Raw genomic sequence first — 18113 nt, forward strand, 5'->3', positions numbered from 1 at the left:
ATCCATCTGTCGAGAGCAAAATGAACTCTTGGTGATATTTAGTCGTTTATAAAGAAGGTCGTCTTCAACGTCACTCAGCGAATTCCACTGTCTTTCACTTTTTAATAACTGACACTATGAGATAAAACATCTTTTTTTTTAAAGTGCCACTTTATTACAAAAGTATAAACTTGACTGACATTTCATGAATAGTAATCTTGATATAAAACATTACAATCTTTTGCACTTTAGCACTTAATTACACGCTTTGTCGAGTACAAGACCCTGTAGTCTGAATAGCAAACACACAACATTAGCTGCCACATTTAACTTAGCTGTTGGCTTTTCCAAGAACACACCGTAGCTTCATGGCTTCAAAAACAACAAACAGAATTACACTGAAGAATTTACATTGCAGCTGTTTTTCGCAGTTTTTGTGTCACAAGATAAGTCATTCCAAAAACACAATTAAACATAATAGAAAAAGATAGATTTCTTGACACTGATGATATATTTATTATTCTTTCTCTTTTGTAATGTACATACACATTGCATCAACATACAGTATAATCACATTGTTTGCTGGGGATATTTGGTCAAATGAGATCGTCGTTACTGTCCAGGATTCAGGTGTAAATTTCTGTTATCTTCGGGGGGTGATGCTCTGCCGCTTCGTTTGCTTCACATTTTTGTCATTTCTGCAATATTTTTCACACTGATAACAGAGAGAGGAGTTCATCGATGGAGTGATGATGGGACATGACGTTTGCTAATACACATCAGTTCTACTGTAGCTTTCCAAGCTGCACTATGGTGAAACCCAAGCAGATTCATATGACCACAAGGCAGGGACTATGTAGATGAACGGTCCACAGACGTGAGTGAGGACTGAGCAGAGAGGGAGGCGTGTATATGTGTGTGTGCGTGCGCGCGTGTGTGTGTGTGTGTGTGTGTGTGAAGGCGGGGGGGTTGAGCGGACTGTCTCCACCTTTAGGACTCGAGCAGTTCTCTTTTGTTTCATCTGTACCGTGTGTGTGTGGCGAGAGAAAATTAACTCTCCTCTCCGCTGCACAGAGTCCCACTGAGCCAAACACATCCTTAATCTAACTGGCTTTGTGCTCTACAGAGAAATAAAGCAACACACTAAAAATAAATAAACAACCAACGACAATAGAAAAGAAAACATTCATATAGAGGTACCACATGACAGTGCTTGATTTTTTGTTTGTATTTTTTTATCCACTTTTTTTAAGCATGCAACTTGTAGCAGGCAAAGTGCAGAAACAGGATCAACAAAGTAAAACACTTCATTTACAGACGGCAGTGGAGACAGTGTTCAGTCCATGTCAGATGAAACAAAACATGACGGAGGGAAGTATCCGGTCGGTTTTTAAACATGATGATGGTCTAAATTAGTCGAAGCTTTTTAGGAGGAATGCAAAATGTGTGCAATTCTTTTTTAATAATACTCTCATAATTGTTTCTCTTGGTCCCTGAGCTTTCAAGTATTTTGATTAGTAATTCGTTCCTTTATATCATTTAAATTCCGTCCTGAATCACATCTTGACCAACTACAGGGAAGGCCTGCTCATGATAAGTGCTACCAAAAGATTTCACACAATGCTGTGTGAAGTCCCACTAGGACTTTTTTACCCGCTAGAATTGAGGAAGAATTTAGGCTTTTTACTCTTTTTGTGCTTTGCACATATTTATCAGTAAAATAGAAGTGCTACTGTTACCTACAGATTGCTCTGCGATGGTCTTGTGCTCATTTATTATTCACTACCTTTGGATTCCTTTTAAGGTTTATAGATTGGACTTTGTGTTCAGCCCAGGTCATAACAGATCAACATTATTGCCCCAAGGCCTCGAGAGCCTGTGAGAGGCGTGATGTTATGACTTCAATGTAAACAGTATGTGTGGGTGAGCATGACAGGGGCTCAGCCGTCACTCCTTGTGGTGTTAGCTCAGCTCCTTGTGTTGGAAGGATAGGGGTCACAGTGCAGCCGCCGTCTCAGAGCCCTGTTACGTACATCTCCATGCCGTCGTTGAAAGTGAAGATGGTGGTGGTACTGGAGGTGGCCGAGCCCTGCTTCAGGTCGCCGATGCTCTCATACAGGTTCTCCCCCGGCAGCAGCAAGGCTTTGGCGGGCAGGTGCTGTAACTTGGGGGTCTGCTGCGTCGGCGGCGGGGGAGGGGGCTGCTGCTGCTGCAAGGGCTGCTGGGCTTTCTTCCTCCTCGGCCGCAGGGTGGCACATGTGTTGGGGGGCCGTTCTCGCTTCCAGGCGCCTCCGCCTTCCATGTTCTCATACGCCAGATCGCACTCCTCTGTCCCGATGGACTCGTAGCAGTGGTCGTCGAGGGGCCCTCCGACTGCTTTGCCCTCTTGAAGGGCCCATGTCTGGGGTTTTACCACTACACTAAACCCCCCGTCCCGGTCTCGGTCACGGTCACCGCGACCCAAGGTCCGGAAGCCAGGATTGGCTGGGGGAGACCCCGGCACAGCTCTCTTCTTCTTTCCTGGTTTACACACCTTCGAGTACATCTCAGCCACCTGCGGTCAAACAACACCACACTGAGGTCATGGACTTGAAAGGAAGTGTGCTCATTAACTAACTTTATTTGACAAGAATATCAAAACCTCTGTCAAGTCTGTACGTTAAATATAAATCTGGAGCCAGCAGCCAGTTAGCTTAGCTTAGCATAAAGACTGGAAACGGGGAAATAGTTAGCCTGGTTTTGTTTAAAGCTAACAAAATCTATCTGCAGTACCAGGCACTCTAAAGCTCACTCATTTGTTTAATCCCTACGAAAACCAAAGTGTAAAAACGCAGACTGTACTCATGCACTGTTTGTTCGTATACCTCCGAAAAGTAATGCAACATAATTGGTATATAACCCATGTAATCATGAGACAGTACTTCTTGTTTAACCTGCGTGATGATCGAGGGTAAAGAAGGAAGTAGTATAAAGACCAAAAGTCCAAGTAGGGAGGCAGGTCGGGGTGACGTTACAAGAGGAGACTGTTGTTTGGGACTGTGTGAAACAAACTTTGAGTTAAGGTAAGGTACATCGTCACCATGTATCTTTGCCCAAACCAAACTAACTTTAAATGTTAAATACGTAACATCGTTCGTAGGGCGCTATTTTGTTGTGTATCGCATGAAGTATTGTATGTGAATTTTTGTAATTGATGATAAGAAATGTAGCGGGAGGATATGTTGAAAAAATGACAAGTTGTGGTTTTCAGGGGGTCAAGTGCAAGTTGCATGTTGTTGTAGACACAAGGAAGTCAGTACATCCCGCCAAGAAATTGTTTGACACATAAACCCTTGTAACACTTTGGTTTTTGTACAGATTAAACAGACAAGGTATAATGTTTAAGAAGTACTGGTAGGTGGATTTTGTTCACTTTGGACAGAGCCAGGCTAGCAGTTTCCCCCTGTTTCCAGTCTTTATGCTAAGCTAAGCTAATTCATACTCACCAGACAGACATGTTCAACTGCAAAGTGAATAAGCATGTATTCCAAAACATCAAATTATTTCTTTAACCTTTTTAAATATTCTGTCTGCTTTTCCCACGTTGTTACCTTTATAGGTGAATGCCTCCTTGTACGTTTCATGACACAAGAAAATGAAAAAATGATAATGAAACTTTAAAATTATGAGTCACATCATTCAAATACTGCAAAAACATGTCATTTTCTGCTATCTTTGCTTGAATTATGAAATAGAGTTGCAACTTGGAGAGCAAGTTAAAAACATGTCTTTATTTTGCAGAATATTTCTGTGAGGATTTCGAAATACCCTCAGAAAATGTTCACTTTTAAAACTTCTTGGTGTTTAAAAGATCATCGAAAATTTAGTCTTACTGTAAACATGTGCTTTGATCAAATGCACTGGTAACAGTGTGCATGAGTGACACAAACCTGGTCTGGGTTACATCTGTTTAATGGTGATATAACAGACACAGAATACGGAAACTGTAAATCAGTCAATCTAATATTAAAGCTCCTTAATTGTACATTAAAGGGGAACATTGAGAACAGGAAGCGTCAGCGCAGTAATTTAACTAATAAACCAGGCTGATGCAGAGACCAAAGAGTCCTCACTCACCACAGCAGCAGACGGTTGTATATTCTCCACTGTGTGAGCACCCAGCGGTCCCAGGGCTTTATTTTGGTGCATGAGCATGTCCTCATCCTCTGGAGGCTTCCAGATGTACTGCTCTCCGTTGCCCATAAACATCACTTCCTGTCAACAGAACAACAAATTGGGGCAGAACCTGTCACATGTTCATCTTCTTTAAGTATTTGTGAATATTAAAGCTGCTTTTAAAAAACTGACTGAGTTCATAAAAGACAAATTAACCTCTTTAAGCATGCAGACATGTTGTAGCACAGAGCAGGCATTAGACATGTATTAGATTGATTTCATACGGTATTAAACAGATTTTCCCTGGAAGGTCGAGCTAACGTGAGGAACCATGTGCTTATGTTCTGGATGACTCAATTTCAACATGTTGCGTCATCCACAAGAACATCAGTGGCCAACAGCCCTGCAAGCAGACAGCGTACACATGTAAGCCTGTGAACTGTGCGTGTTACTGAACTCAGGTCACAGCAGATAGCGCGACCTCGCTGACCTCATGCAGGGCAGCAAATGGTCTCCCACTGTCACCTGGAGGGGAGCACAAAGCCTTTATGCCCACAGTAACAGCACAGTCTGCCTACACTCCTGCTGCTGCGAACATATGGAGGAGGTGACACTGCTGAGAGCAGAAATACCCCAGCATCACCAAGAAGTCTTCGACAAATAAACACAGCTCACTGCCCGCACTTCAGAGTAATGTCCACAGAAGTGCTAACATATCACAACACCGCGCACGATGAAGCCGAGTGCAGAGAAAACTGCAACGCTGGCACAATTACAACCGTGTAGATCCTCTGCAGCATCAACAGGAAATCTGACAGAAATACTCTCCACTGTACCTGGACGACGCGCTGCATATTAATGTGTCTGATACTGATGCTGACAAAGAACTACAGACGTTACATTCATCACAGACATTTTTTACACGTATCAGTGCAGCCAGCAACAAAAATCTGAGCTTGACAATCAGAACAAAGATCCCAGAGATGTTTTAAAACCAAACTCAGACACTCACTGCGTTCTCAATCACATACTTTGTCTTTTTACTTAATGTTCGCACTGCAGCTGCCCTTACAAAGTATACACTGTTACATAGAGTATGCACACAATAGGGACATGCTACTCTGTTATAACATTGTGCCTTGAACTTTGACCCTCTCCCTCATGTATCTGTTGCATACCGTAGTGCAAATTTTAAAGTTAAAAGCGATTTGGAACACAGCAGATCTTAATGTTGCCACTTAACGCTGTTTGCCGAACCAGAGACGGAGGTCAACCCACAGAGCTCTGCTGCTGTTTCTTTGCAGTGTATGAAGTTTTAACTTCAAGTTTGCAGATTGTTTGTGATTGATTACAGTCGTTGCGTCTTCTGTCAGCTGTCAATGAGCTGTCATCTATTTGCGGCTCAGTCGATTTGACATATTCCCCTGCACAGAGGATTGTGGGTCAGAGTAGCTAGAAAAGCATTCTGCTGCAGAATGTGCCCGGATGCATTAGAGCATCCTGGTATCTTGGCATACTGCATTTGACATACTGTTTATTGGAACATACGAAAGCTTACTCTGGCATACTAAATAGTATAGTAGTATGAGTAATGGAAAGCACCAACTCTGTGTGTTTGAAGCAGACTAAAGGGCCGTCTTCAGACCGTCTTCAGACCGACTCCAGCCCTGCGTGAAAACAAACGGCCCCCTTGAGGCCAGTCTGACAAAGCAGAGGGAAACAGCAAGAGAAGCTGTCTGCAGTGCACATTCCTGGTAGATTTCTTTGTAATTCGAATGCCATATTTTTACTGCTTACCTGGCAATTGTTGCAACCACAGATTATCTAATGAGCCTTCAGAGTTACAGATCTGTTACTTAAAGCTGTAGCCGGTAACTTTTATTAAAAATAACCTTTTTTCATATTTGCTAAAAATGTCTGTGTATTCACACAGCACCAAATGAGAAAGATAATCTGTGAAAAACATCATATTCCTCTGCCTACTGTATTTTCTTGCAGTGCCTCTAAAGGCCTTACTGCAGGTGAATGGAGGAATCTCTAACACAGCTGTCAGTCATGTCGAACTGTCAAACGAGGCAGTGCTGATCAGATAGGAATCAAGATTCTGTCACTGCGTTGCCTGTTCCTCTCCTCAAATGTTTTTAGAAGCGTATTTTAGTGTACTGTTTTGCTGTAAATGAGAAAGTTGGTCTGGCTGGTGGGTGGTGTTTGGTTCCTCAGTAGCCTGTATCCAGCAGAGGGGCCAGATCACAAACTTTCTAATTTTGTTTCTGCTGTTCTGGCATCTGATTCTAGCAAATTCCATTAGAGGCAGTAGTAGGGGAGGAGGGCGCTTTTGACACTTGAGTCAAAAAACTTTATTTCCCTTTGTAGTATGATATTTGGCAGTATGGCTCTGTTCTGGGGCCTCTTTGCCTTTCTTAGGCCTACACAGAAAGCCTCTTCCACGTGCCTACATAAAAAATCAAAGGCAGAGATAGCACACCTTTCTGCCCTTCCATGTGCAAACAAGGAAGGCCTGAGGCAGAGAGAGCAAACCTCCCTGCCCTTCCATGCGCCTACATGGAAAGCCTAAGGCAGGGACAGCAGCAGCAAAGACACCCCAGGAACAGAGCATCACCAGCATCAATGACAAACAGAAATGACAGTGATAAGTCAGACACAGCATGAAAAGGAGGAGCTGGGGTGGAGGTGGGTTGCAAAGCAGCTTGCAGAGGAAGCAGCAACAGTAGGCAGGCTGGAGCAGTTTAAATAGGGCACACTGAATGAGATTGGCCAATTGGTTGCACAGAAAGAAATCATGTAATCTATCAGCTGCTCCATCAGTCGATTGGCTGTTTGAGATCAGCTGATGTCCTGCCTGAACTGACACTATGCTCAGTTTCTTTCAAAATATAGTGACAGTGTCAGCAAATATGACAAAAAGTTATTTTAATAAAAGTCACCAGCTGTAGCTTTAAATTGGACTTTCTGGATTGTATTTCACATCTCATGTGTACCTAAAGCAACACATTTAGCAAAGCCTTGTCTTTAGCTAACACGACCATCTGCTAAGAGTCTACAGCCATGCTAGCAGCTCTTTGAGACTGTGCTTTGAGCTAAATGCTAACGTCAGCAAGCAAACAGTAACAATATTTACAAAGTTCACCAACTCAGTTTAGTGTGTTAGCATGCTAACATTTGCTAATGTAAAAAAAAAGTACAGCTGAGGCTGATGGGAGTGTGTTCCAGGTGTTTTGCAGGAATTTGGTCATAACCCAAAGTACTGGACAAAAGTTTAAGATGATGGTGGCATTAGACTAAAAGTCAGAGGATCACCAAAGTTAATACAATTAATCCTGAATGTTAGCACCAAATTTAATGACATTCAGTCCTATGATTTCTAAGACATTTCACACAAATGTCAACCTCATGCTGGCATTAGAAGAAGAGTCAGTGGATCACCAAAGTCAATAGGATTTATCTTTTGAGACACATGAATGTCTGTACTGAACTTCATGGCAATTTATCTGACAGTGGTCGACTGAATGACAGACAAACATTTCCCTCCATAGAGCCACAGAGGCCAAATGGCCCATCAAAATGACCAAAATCTGGTCTTTCCAAAATTCTCCTGACAAACACATTTAACCAAAAACATAACTACCGTGGTGGAAGTAATGAACTGACACTTTTCAGGCCTTTCTAGTAAAGTCAGTGCACAAGGCATCAACTTCTATCTTAATCTGCTTTGAATGAGCTCATCCACTGCTCCGCTCAGACCTCTGGAGAACCACTAGCAACCAAACTTAGCTCCTCACTTCATATCCCCCTCAGGTCATCGCTTCCTCACTTTCTTCAGCTCATAAAACTGAATCCTGTTCACCTCTACAACATTACGAGAAGGTGCTGTTCAGGCCGATCGGAAAAAGATGTGCTGTTATTGCCCTTTTGTTTTGAGAGGAAGCAAATACAAGGGCACCAAAATTATGTGAGAATTTTTTTTCTCTTTCCATGAATAACCAGTTTTTGTGTGGGCATATTACTTATTTCCCTACTATTTTTCTGCACTTTATCTCATCTCTTCCTATACAGATAATCAAATTAAAGGCCTAATCTAATCTCTATAATCAAAAAAGAGTATCTGTCACTTGGAATTATCTGTTGTAGATGTTTAAAGTTGCTTACACATTCTAAATAGGATAATGTTAAAGCTGGGGTAGGCAGTTTTATTTTGGCATCATTCTGCAAAAATCTCTAGATAAACTTTGAGCATATTGTAATTCAAGTGGACTGAGAAAAAAATAGACTCCTGGACCTCTGCTTGGCTCTACTTTCAGGCTGTAGATAATCTGTGATGGGAGACTTCTGGCAAAACCTGATTCACTGGCAGAGAGTCCTTCAAAGAATTTTGCTCTTTCAGCATTAACAATTGTCTACACTGCAAAGCAACTCAAAAAAGGAAGATGGACATATGAAAAAGAGTCTAAAAAACATCTGACAATAAACAAAATAAAATCTATCAATATCTGTGAAGACTTTCAGAGATGGAGAGAAAATGTGGCTAACCAGAGATACAGGCTCACGGCTGCTGCTTCAAGATCACAATAATGTAGCTAATGTTACCTAGAGCCTAGCCTAGTGTGTCCTCCGCCTCATTCCTACCTTTGTAGGGGGAGAGGGAGCAGCAGCTCCCCAGACGGACCCCAGTCAGCGGCTGTAGCAAGCAATGCAAACCCCAACTCAGAGGGACCAGACAGCCCGCTGGATCAGCAAACTTTCTGTTGCTGCTGTTACACCCAGTGCTGGGGGTTCATGCTGGTCACATTCAAGCTGCTACAGCTGCTGACCAGAGGTCTGTCTCACAAACTGCTGCTCGATTTCCTCTAAGGGTACTTTCACAACTGCCCTGTTTGGTTTGGTTCAATTGCACTCAAGTTTGCCCCCTAAGTGCGGTTCATTTGGGCAGGTGTGAACACAGCAATCACACTCAGGTGCACACCAAAACAACCAGACCGAGACCTTCTTGAAGTAGGTGGACTCAGTCTGGTTACAAATGAACTCTGGTGCGGTTCGTCTGTGGTGAGAACGTGTTCCGACCTGGATCTGAAGCAACTGCAGTCACATGACACATTGTTTGGGTTAAACATGAGCATGTTACAGTCCTGGAGGATTATTAATGTGCACCTCCTCCTGTACTGCCTTAACATGCACATTCAGCACATCCAATGCATCAAAACATTGTTTTCTAGTTGGAGCCGCGCCTCGTTTTCAAACTGTATGGTTTGACTAAAATGAACAATGACAGCAATATAGTCCACGATGAGCAGCGCTAAAATCAACCTGCGTAGTTGTCCCTCCATTGTGACATTAGAAAGTGTCACGTTTATCTTGCAAGTGTACTCTTCTTCAACGTTTGCTTTACTTCCTTGATTTTTCCCACATGGAAACTCTGACCAATCAAGAGCAGCTTTCTCACACAAGACATTTGATCTGGTCCGCTTATAAATGCTGCCTGAACTTTGTAACAAAATCAGTCCCTGATTCGGACTAAAGCAAGACAACTCTAGGTCTGAAAGCACCCTAAAACAGTCCACAGCGGTGGGGAGCAAGGCGGAGGGACAGTGGGGGGTCTAGCTAAGTAATTTTTGTCTGATTTGTTGTCTGATAAACAGAGCAAGAGCCAGGGGAGGGGCTGAGCGTGCTACTCCACTATGAAATAAGATTAAATTAATGATTACTGTGTGAATCACGTGCATATACTCGTGGTCGTCTGATGGGATGTGCTTAGGATAGAGAGAGGTGAGCTGTGAGAGTGCACCTTGTCCCTGTGTTAAAATGTTTCTTGTCAAACTACTGAACTATATCCAACTGTTTTGTAAACTTTTAAATCATTGGATAAAAAAATAGTCCCTCTACCAACCTTTGGAAATGCTGGGACATTGAAAGCGTCCACATTTCTCCGGGGCAACTTTGTACTGTGAGGGTGTGGTGGAGGAGGGGCAGGATGTGACGGCGGGGCGTGTCTTGGAGGTGGCACTGGCGGCTCCCCCATATCCGTCCCGCTGTCCCTCTTCTGGGGAGCCTTGTCGGCCTTCCTCAGCTTCCTAACGCAGGCGTACTCGGCCGTCTCTGGAGGATGAGGGGGAGACATGACCTGGGCCTCAGGTTCGGGTAGCCCTCCTTCTACGTCGCCGTCTGGGTCTGGGGGCGCCGGGGTGTTGGCGGGTACGGCCGGAGGGGCCGGGGTGTCCGTCTGCCCGGCCCTGCCTACCATGGCGTACAGGGCATCATCAGTACGTGTGGTGGAAGAGCTTCGGCCCACTTCAGAGTAAGTGTGCTCTCCGTCCTCTCCAGTCCCAGAGGGGATCTGGGGAAGCTGCCTGCCTTGAGAACGAAGGTCAGAGTTAGACCTGCTGGGCAGAAGGTCCACACTGGCTGGACCTTTCTTTTTAGATGCCTCTGAAAGGCATATACAGGCCATCACCCACCATGAAACAGAACTCACACACATTTACTCCTCTTGTTCTGGACAAACATTTGTGAACATGAATAAATCCCTCGCTGGTACAGAGAGACAATCTGGAGCTGACAGTAAACTGGGAGCTGACGTAGATGTTTAAGAAAACACGTCCAAATTGACTTCATTCCACTGCAGTGGAAGCAGGACAAATATGAAGCAGGACATATGCTTATATTTCTTCAAACCCTCTCAGGCTACTGTCACTGTGCCCACAAACACAGTTCCCTGTTGACTGTCAGTGATGGAGCTCCAGGACTCGTCTTGGCTCTCTGATTTCTGTCTTTGAGAGAGAGAAAGATGCATGTTCAGAAATCAGGACTGAACAGTCGAGTGGAATAAGGCTGAGTTCAGTAAATGCAATGTGAATTCTGTTTCAGGGTAAACTGCATCAGGGCTTTGCACGAATTTAGGGTCAGATCAGATACGAAGCACGTGGAGGAGAGTGTGCAGTGACAAATGTTTAACATTTACCTAAATATTTATTTGCATTTTTTGGGGGGTAGCTACTGTTTTTGTGGACTTCAAGGCTGGCAATAATGAGGGAGGATGAGCCAAATCAGAACATGCTACGGTAACTTGTCATGCTATTTATCTGATAAATTCACCAATTGATTTTCCATGTTAGGCCATCTCATGGACTCCATTTATTCTGTTGTATCTCCATTGTTTTTTGATTGTCATGCTTTCAAATGTGCTGATAAATGACATGCTTGCAGTGGTGGATGAAACATAAATACATTTACTCATGCGCTGTACTCAAAGAAATACTTCATCTGCAAAATGACCGTTTGTATATCAGTTTCTTACCCTGTGTAACCTTGAGTTCACAAAGAAAACTTTGTTTTTATTGTTTGGCTCTACAGTGAATGGCCTTATGCATTATAGATGTGATCTTCATAGAAAGTGTTTTGATACTTCAAGACCATTTTGCTGATAATATTTATGTACTTTTACTTAAGTTGCATTTTAAATTCAGTTCTATTTATGGTACTTCTTTTGTTTCAGTAAAGGATCTGAGTACCTCCTCCACCACTGCATGTCTGTGTGTTTGAGAACGTTCCCCTTTAATGATGCCAAAACTGCTTTGTCATGCAGCTAAAACAAGACCAGACGGTTTGGTTCCATGGAGGAGTTTTTCACCAGACGACAGAGAGAGGTACCATTCACAGAGCACAGGTCAGGATACGTATGTGAAGGATGCACTCACTTTTGCCATTGCAGTTCATCTTGTTCATCTCAGTGTCAGATTTACTGATGGACCGCAGCTTCGACTGCCTGAGTATACCCTGACAACACACACACACACACACACAGAGGGCCAGTTAAACTCTAATTAAGACTGAAGAGGTGTCCTCTGAATGATATTGTTCCCTGGTGAATTAAGTTGCTCCAGCTACCTCGACTGTAGCACAAACAAAACATCGAGCAGCGTGTTGCCTGATACCTACCATGTCCATGAGACGGTGTTTTCCACCCTCGCCGGGAACATTGTGTGTCTTCCCCTTCCTGTAAACACAACCGCTCTGTCACACAGGTTGACACTTACTACAGTGATGCGCTTCAGTGTGTGTGTGTGTGTGTGTGTGTATGTGTGTGTCTCTGTGTGCAGAGTTTGAGTCATTGTCCATGTCTGTCTGAGTCATCTTCTGACTCTGCACGTGTGTGTGTGTGTGTGTGTGTGTGTGTGTGTGTGTGAGAGAGAGAGAGAGAAAGAGACATTAGAGTATGTGTGTGCCAGTGGTGGTACATTTACTCAAGTAATGTATTTCAGTACAATTTTGAAGTACTTTAATTTTGACTTAAGTATTTCCATCTTATGCGACTTCATACTTTTACTTCACCTCATTTATTTGACAACATTAGATACTTGAAAAATTCAAATTATTATCACAAAATATGAATCAACTATCAACTATCAATACATTTTGATATATTTTTATAGATGGACTTAATCAGCAGTATATAAAGTAATTAAAATTAGCCCGACTTTTACCAGCATGTACACACTAATACATCAATATTTATAACCCAGTAATAAAATACTGAATATGATTCTGGATAAGTAAGTATAGTAAGATTTTAAATGCAGGACTCATAACAAAGAATTTCTACATTGTGGTATAACTACTTTACTGAAAGGGGCAGTTCACCCCAAATTCAAAAATATATAATTTGTTTTGGAGTTGGAGTGTTGGAGATATCAGCCGTAGAGATGTCTGCCTTCTCTCCAATATAATGGAACTAGATGGCACTCAGCTTGTGGTGCTCAAAGTGCCAAAAAATTCATTTGATAATTCAACAGCAATGTCTCTTTCAAGAAATCATGACCCGGTTGCTCAAGATAATCCACAGACCTTGTTGTGAGCATATTCATGTAGGAACTATTTTCCTTCTACCAAACTACACCTGCCTACTGTGTACAGAAGGAAGTGCGCATCTACTCAAGGACGAGAGGCTCATACTCTTGATGGCATTCTCTTCTGCTGAGCTGTAACATTAGGTGCAAGGTGAGCTAGCAGTAGATGCATGCTTCCTTCTGTGTGATGATACAGTGGAAGGATGTAGTTCAGTAGAAAGAAAATAGTTCTTACATGAATATGCTCACAACAAGGTCTGTGGATTATCATGAGCAACCGGGTCATGATTTGAGGAAAGAGACAATCAGTACGTTTACATGACATTAGAGAAAAATCATTTATTGTGTTAATCCGAGTAAATACGGACTTTTAAAATACATGTAAACATGTTAGTCCGTCTGAAATTGTACTAAATCGAATTTCTCAAAGTCAAATTAACACACCCTGATAATGCATTTGGGAGTTGAGTTACCCCTGCATGCACTGGCCAAGGTGCTCAACACATGCTCCACAGTATCTGCCCTGGGCTTTGACCCAGAAACTTAAAGTATTAAATGTGTAGCAGAAGAAGAAGCCAGGAACAACATGGCAAAATCTTCATGTAGAGCCGTGAATTTTTGGAAGGACAAAATGTACTGCTGTAAAGTTGTCCGTCAACCACAAAAAGGTCCAATCCTAACTGAAAGCTGAAAAGGGGGCATATCGCCACCTGTTGTAGCGGAGTCAGACATACTTTGGTTGATAAATCAATTCCCTTCCTGTGCTTGTATACCGGGACAAGGACAGTAGTCCAATTAAATGGCCTAGTCGAGCTATAACTGTAGCTTGATGTTTTGTGGGTTTTTTTTTTTGGCACTTTGAGCGCACCACAAGCCAAGTGCCACGTAGTTGCATTATATTGGAAAAAAGGCAGACATCTACAGCCAGTATCTCCAACACTCTGCAACTCACACCAAAGCAGTCTAGACTGATAAACAGCACTACAGGTAAGGTGTCCCTTTAGGTCAAAGCTCTGAGTCCTCCTTCTTCTAGTCACAGAGGACATTTTACTGCAGTTCCTTTCCTTTATGTACATACTTTAAGTACATGTAGCTAATAACGCATCTGAACTTTTACTTAAGGAGGACGTTTGTTTGTAGTCGAGTATTTTACATTGATGTATTGCTACTTTTACTTAAAGGGGAATTTATTCCTGAGGTGTAAGGCAGTCCAAAAATATTACTAAACATAAAAAACTCTCTCCTGAATCCAAAAACTAGAGTGCTAAAATTCAAATTTGTGATGTCATCAAGTATAAAGTCTGGAGCTGCTCCATAGACAATGAATGGTGAAGGATGTTATAGATGACACTGAGAGCACCCAGGGGAATGTTCTGAGTATACGGGTACACATACCCATTCATTGTCTATGGAGCAGCTCCAGACTTTATGCCCTATGACATCACAATGTTGAGACTTAGGCTACTTCTTTGATTTCTGGCTTTAAGAGAGAGAAGCTCATGTTTACAGCAACACATTGTCACTCCGAGCTTGTCACATATTGACATTTGGTCATGGACCTTCCACATCCACATACAACGTAAAAGGTACCCTGGGTGAAGTTCTGCCTGTTATATGCATTGCCTTCTTTCAAAATACACTTCTGTTTTCACAGGAAATTTACATACAGTCTCTTTCAAAATAAACTCACTACGTCGGTTCAACACCCCAAATTGATGTTCTTTTTCCTCCAACATCTAATGCAGATGGTAAGGTTTAGGAAAAAAGAGCAGGGTTTGGGTTTATAATCTTACAGGACGTGAACACAGCTCCACAAGGTGGAAGTCGGTGTTTCTTGGACCCATCCACCACTGCTCCCACCCACCCTACTTGGACCCACCCACCCTACTTGGACTTTTGCCGCCATATCATTTGTTCTTGTCCCACCGGTGTTTCCCTGTAAACGCCGGCCGCGTATCATGCCAGCGTTAAAGGACTGCTTTTTTTCGTCAGTGTCTGATGCCGAAAGTCACTGCCCAAGAGCCGGATCTGATGACTTCGGAGTGAGACCATGTGGTTTACAAATATTGGAATTCTCAATTTATTTGTTGATCTCCTGTAAGTAAAGGGTCCCAGCACTTCTTCCACCACTGGTGTGTGCATGAACGTATGTGTGTACGTGTGTGTTTGTGGTCATCATGTGTGCACGGCGCCTCACCTCTGGCAGCCCACGCAGAGCACTACGATGAGGATCGTGACAACAAAGGCTGAGGCAGCAGCGATAGCACCCAGCAGCAGGACCTTGCCGTAGGGAGGAGCCGTGAAGTTCAGCCCGTCCTGCATGGAGGCCATGTGGGAGCGCTGACGCTCACTTGCTCTCACACACACTCACACTCACACCCTTACAACTCATCCACGCAGGGAAGTGCCACGGTCTCACTGGGATCTGCAGCGAGAAGGCACAGAGTGGCGCTTAATTACAAAATTATCTAACCCTTTACAAAACATTAAGCAGGTTAACAAAGCAGCAGAACCAGAAGTAAAATATTCACAGTAAAGGGAAGCAGCAGTTTGAGGAGAGGGAGAGTGAGAATTCCCGTCCAGTGCTGAAGCAGTGAAGTGAACAGACATTACGCCTCCGGCATGTGCTTCTGCTTTACCTTGTTGGAGGGATTACTGAGCTTTGTGTGTCACACTTACATAGACATCAGCAGCATACCTGCAAAGATTTTCAGTTATCTGGGTCTGCATAGCATAAAAGTGAGTTGGTAAAGTAATCCAACAATCATACATTTAATTCTCTGCTTTATAAACCAGACATAAATCATCTCAACACTGAGAGTCGACTGCTGATCTGTTTGCCAGGTAACTGCTGCCATGCATATGTGTATATTTCTGATGGTTTCAACCATTCAAACAAGAACAAACATACATATTGAGAAGGTACGATGAGTCACAGCCAAAGATGAACATGCCAGCAGGCAGAGTAACCTGAAACACTGACGGAGACGAGTCTGAAAGCACCGCGAGCAGACAGAAACATCTTTCCTGCTTCTCCTCCGCTCCTCTCTGCTTGCCAGACGATTTCACGTTTTGGCAGCGTAATATGTTTCAAATAAACAATAAAAAAATAAAGAAAGAAAACACACGGAGCCATAACAAAAAGACCAAACAACAAGCCTGTTCTAATCTCTGTCAAATCATGCCATCTGTCTGCTGTGACTGTGTGTTTTCATGTGTGTTTATTTGTCGCTCGTCCATCAGCAACAACACCAGTGAGCGGCAGACTGCAGGAAACATACCGCCTGGTTTTGTCCAAAAGTCTTGTTGTTGTTGGGATGATGATACTTAACTGTCTGTGTATGTCTGTCCAAATGTCTCTCGTGTATTTGTTCAGTTTATAACGACAGATTTTCTTCCAAGCAAAACACTCCATGGTGGATCTTGTACTTTTAGACTTCTTCAATCCTCCTCGCTATAACGATCATATCTGAGGCTGTAGTGTTATATATTCCACACAGATCCTCCTCTGTCCGCACAGACTATAATCCTCACAGTTTAAATTACTTTAACAACTTGTCTGTAGTCTGAAAAATGTCTATCTTCTCTGAAGGTCTGCCAAAACCTTGGACACCTCAAGACTGCTGCCTTTTTTTTTTCCAGCTCAGATAATTTATCTTTAGCACTGCAGTAGGGGTCTATTAAACATAGTGAGGTCTTATAAGGATTCAAGCAACCCGAGCTCGTTCTTGCCTCTTCATCTCTGAATCATCAATTCATGACCTCCTAATTTGGTTAAACTTAATTTGGGGTTCATTATGCTTCATCCCAGACAGATATTACCCACTTAAACTGCACAAATATTATTCCAATTGGTTGGATTGTTGCACGCCAGGGGTGTCAAACTCATTTAAGTCCATGGGCCACATTTCAGCCCATTTTGATCTGAATTGGGCCGGACCAGCCTGTAAATAACAAAGCCTTCAAATCCCTCTCTTTTACTGTAAAGAAGAAACATTACGAGTAGCTTTACATTCTGGAAAGTCCAGTTTCCACCAAACACTTTCAGTATGGTACCTTTGGAGCCAAGAGTAACCCTTCAGACATGGTACCTAGACCCTAGTGTTTCCACTGCAAACAGTACTCTTAAATGTGGGCGGGGTTGTTGTCACTCACTGCTCCGTCTAGCACTCACTGTGTTTCCTCATCACTGGTGACACAGATGGAAGTCTGCACCCTGTTTATCGTCCACAGAACGAGGCTGCACGCCGACATTTTCAGAACAAAATAAAACAGGCTGCAGTGAGCATCTCTCTCCATGGGATGTTTAAAAATAGCGGGTTTGTGCATTTAGTCCTTCCAAGGCAAGCTCAGGGGTTTAGTGTTGCTGTAGCCCACAGGAACAATGCTCTGTGATGCTTTTTTTCTCTGAGTGAGATTAGATTATATGCAGTTCACATAACCTGGTCGAAATTAATATATATAAACACTTGAAGATCCACTCATTACTAAAAGTGTGTGTCGTATAAAAACTAAAGTGATGGCCAAAGTTCTTAAAGTGAAATTAAAGGTGTGTTGATTGATTCACGCCATCACCTCATGCATTGAGTAACATCATAAGTTAACGTTCCACCTTAAAAGTTGCCGGCAGTCGGCCCAGTGAATGAAGTTATTTTTTCTCAGACTCCAGCTGCTGTGAGAGGCAGCAAAACATCCTTTCATTTTATAGTTACTGTTTACTAATAAATCTCTCCACAGTATGAACAGTGGTTACATGAGCCTCAAAACCAGCCACAACTCAGCCCTGAGCAGAGTGACCGTCCTCTACTGACCAATCAGACTGCAGTGTTCACAGCTCCACCTTTTAGTACCAGATCTGTGTGCTAGGTACCCCAACAGAGGGGGGACCAAAAATGGGGACGGTACAGTACGGTTCCATTGGCACCATCCACAGCTTTTCACTGGGGAAATGGGAAGAAAGCGTACCGAACTGAACTGTACCGTACTGCTCGGTGGAAACGGGGGCTAAAATGTTCAAAATTAATTAATAACCCATTTACAAAACAAATGATGAACAGACTGAGATGAAGGCTGAAGGATGAAAAAAAGATAATTTCAATAATATGTCTCTTTTTCAGCAAA

The 18113-nt window shown here is 42.9% G+C and overlaps 1 protein-coding gene across 2 annotated transcripts in view; it reads right to left on the bottom strand.

Moving 5' to 3' along the window:
- Positions 1 to 152: 152 nt before the first annotated feature.
- The window catches only part of si:dkey-70p6.1 (uncharacterized protein LOC570575 homolog), a 28711-nt gene continuing 10750 nt past the window's right edge, over positions 153 to 18113 (bottom strand). The window contains exons 2-7 of one of the 2 annotated variants that reach the window (XM_049581212.1): positions 15190 to 15417; positions 12085 to 12142; positions 11844 to 11922; positions 10037 to 10383; positions 4096 to 4233; positions 153 to 2533 (exon numbers count right to left, since the gene is read on the bottom strand). In XM_049581212.1, coding sequence (XP_049437169.1) covers positions 1994 to 2533; positions 4096 to 4233; positions 10037 to 10383; positions 11844 to 11922; positions 12085 to 12142; positions 15190 to 15323 — 1296 coding nt within the window. In that variant the 5' untranslated portion in view covers positions 15324 to 15417 and the 3' untranslated portion in view covers positions 153 to 1993. Of the gene's footprint in view, positions 2534 to 4095; positions 4234 to 10036; positions 10501 to 11843; positions 11923 to 12084; positions 12143 to 15189; positions 15418 to 18113 lie in introns of both variants that reach the window. The other variant, XM_049581211.1, reaches the window with a different exon arrangement.

This window comes from Epinephelus fuscoguttatus, linkage group LG7 (assembly GCF_011397635.1).
Source record: "Epinephelus fuscoguttatus linkage group LG7, E.fuscoguttatus.final_Chr_v1".
NCBI classification, from domain to species: Eukaryota; Metazoa; Chordata; class Actinopteri; order Perciformes; family Serranidae; genus Epinephelus; species Epinephelus fuscoguttatus.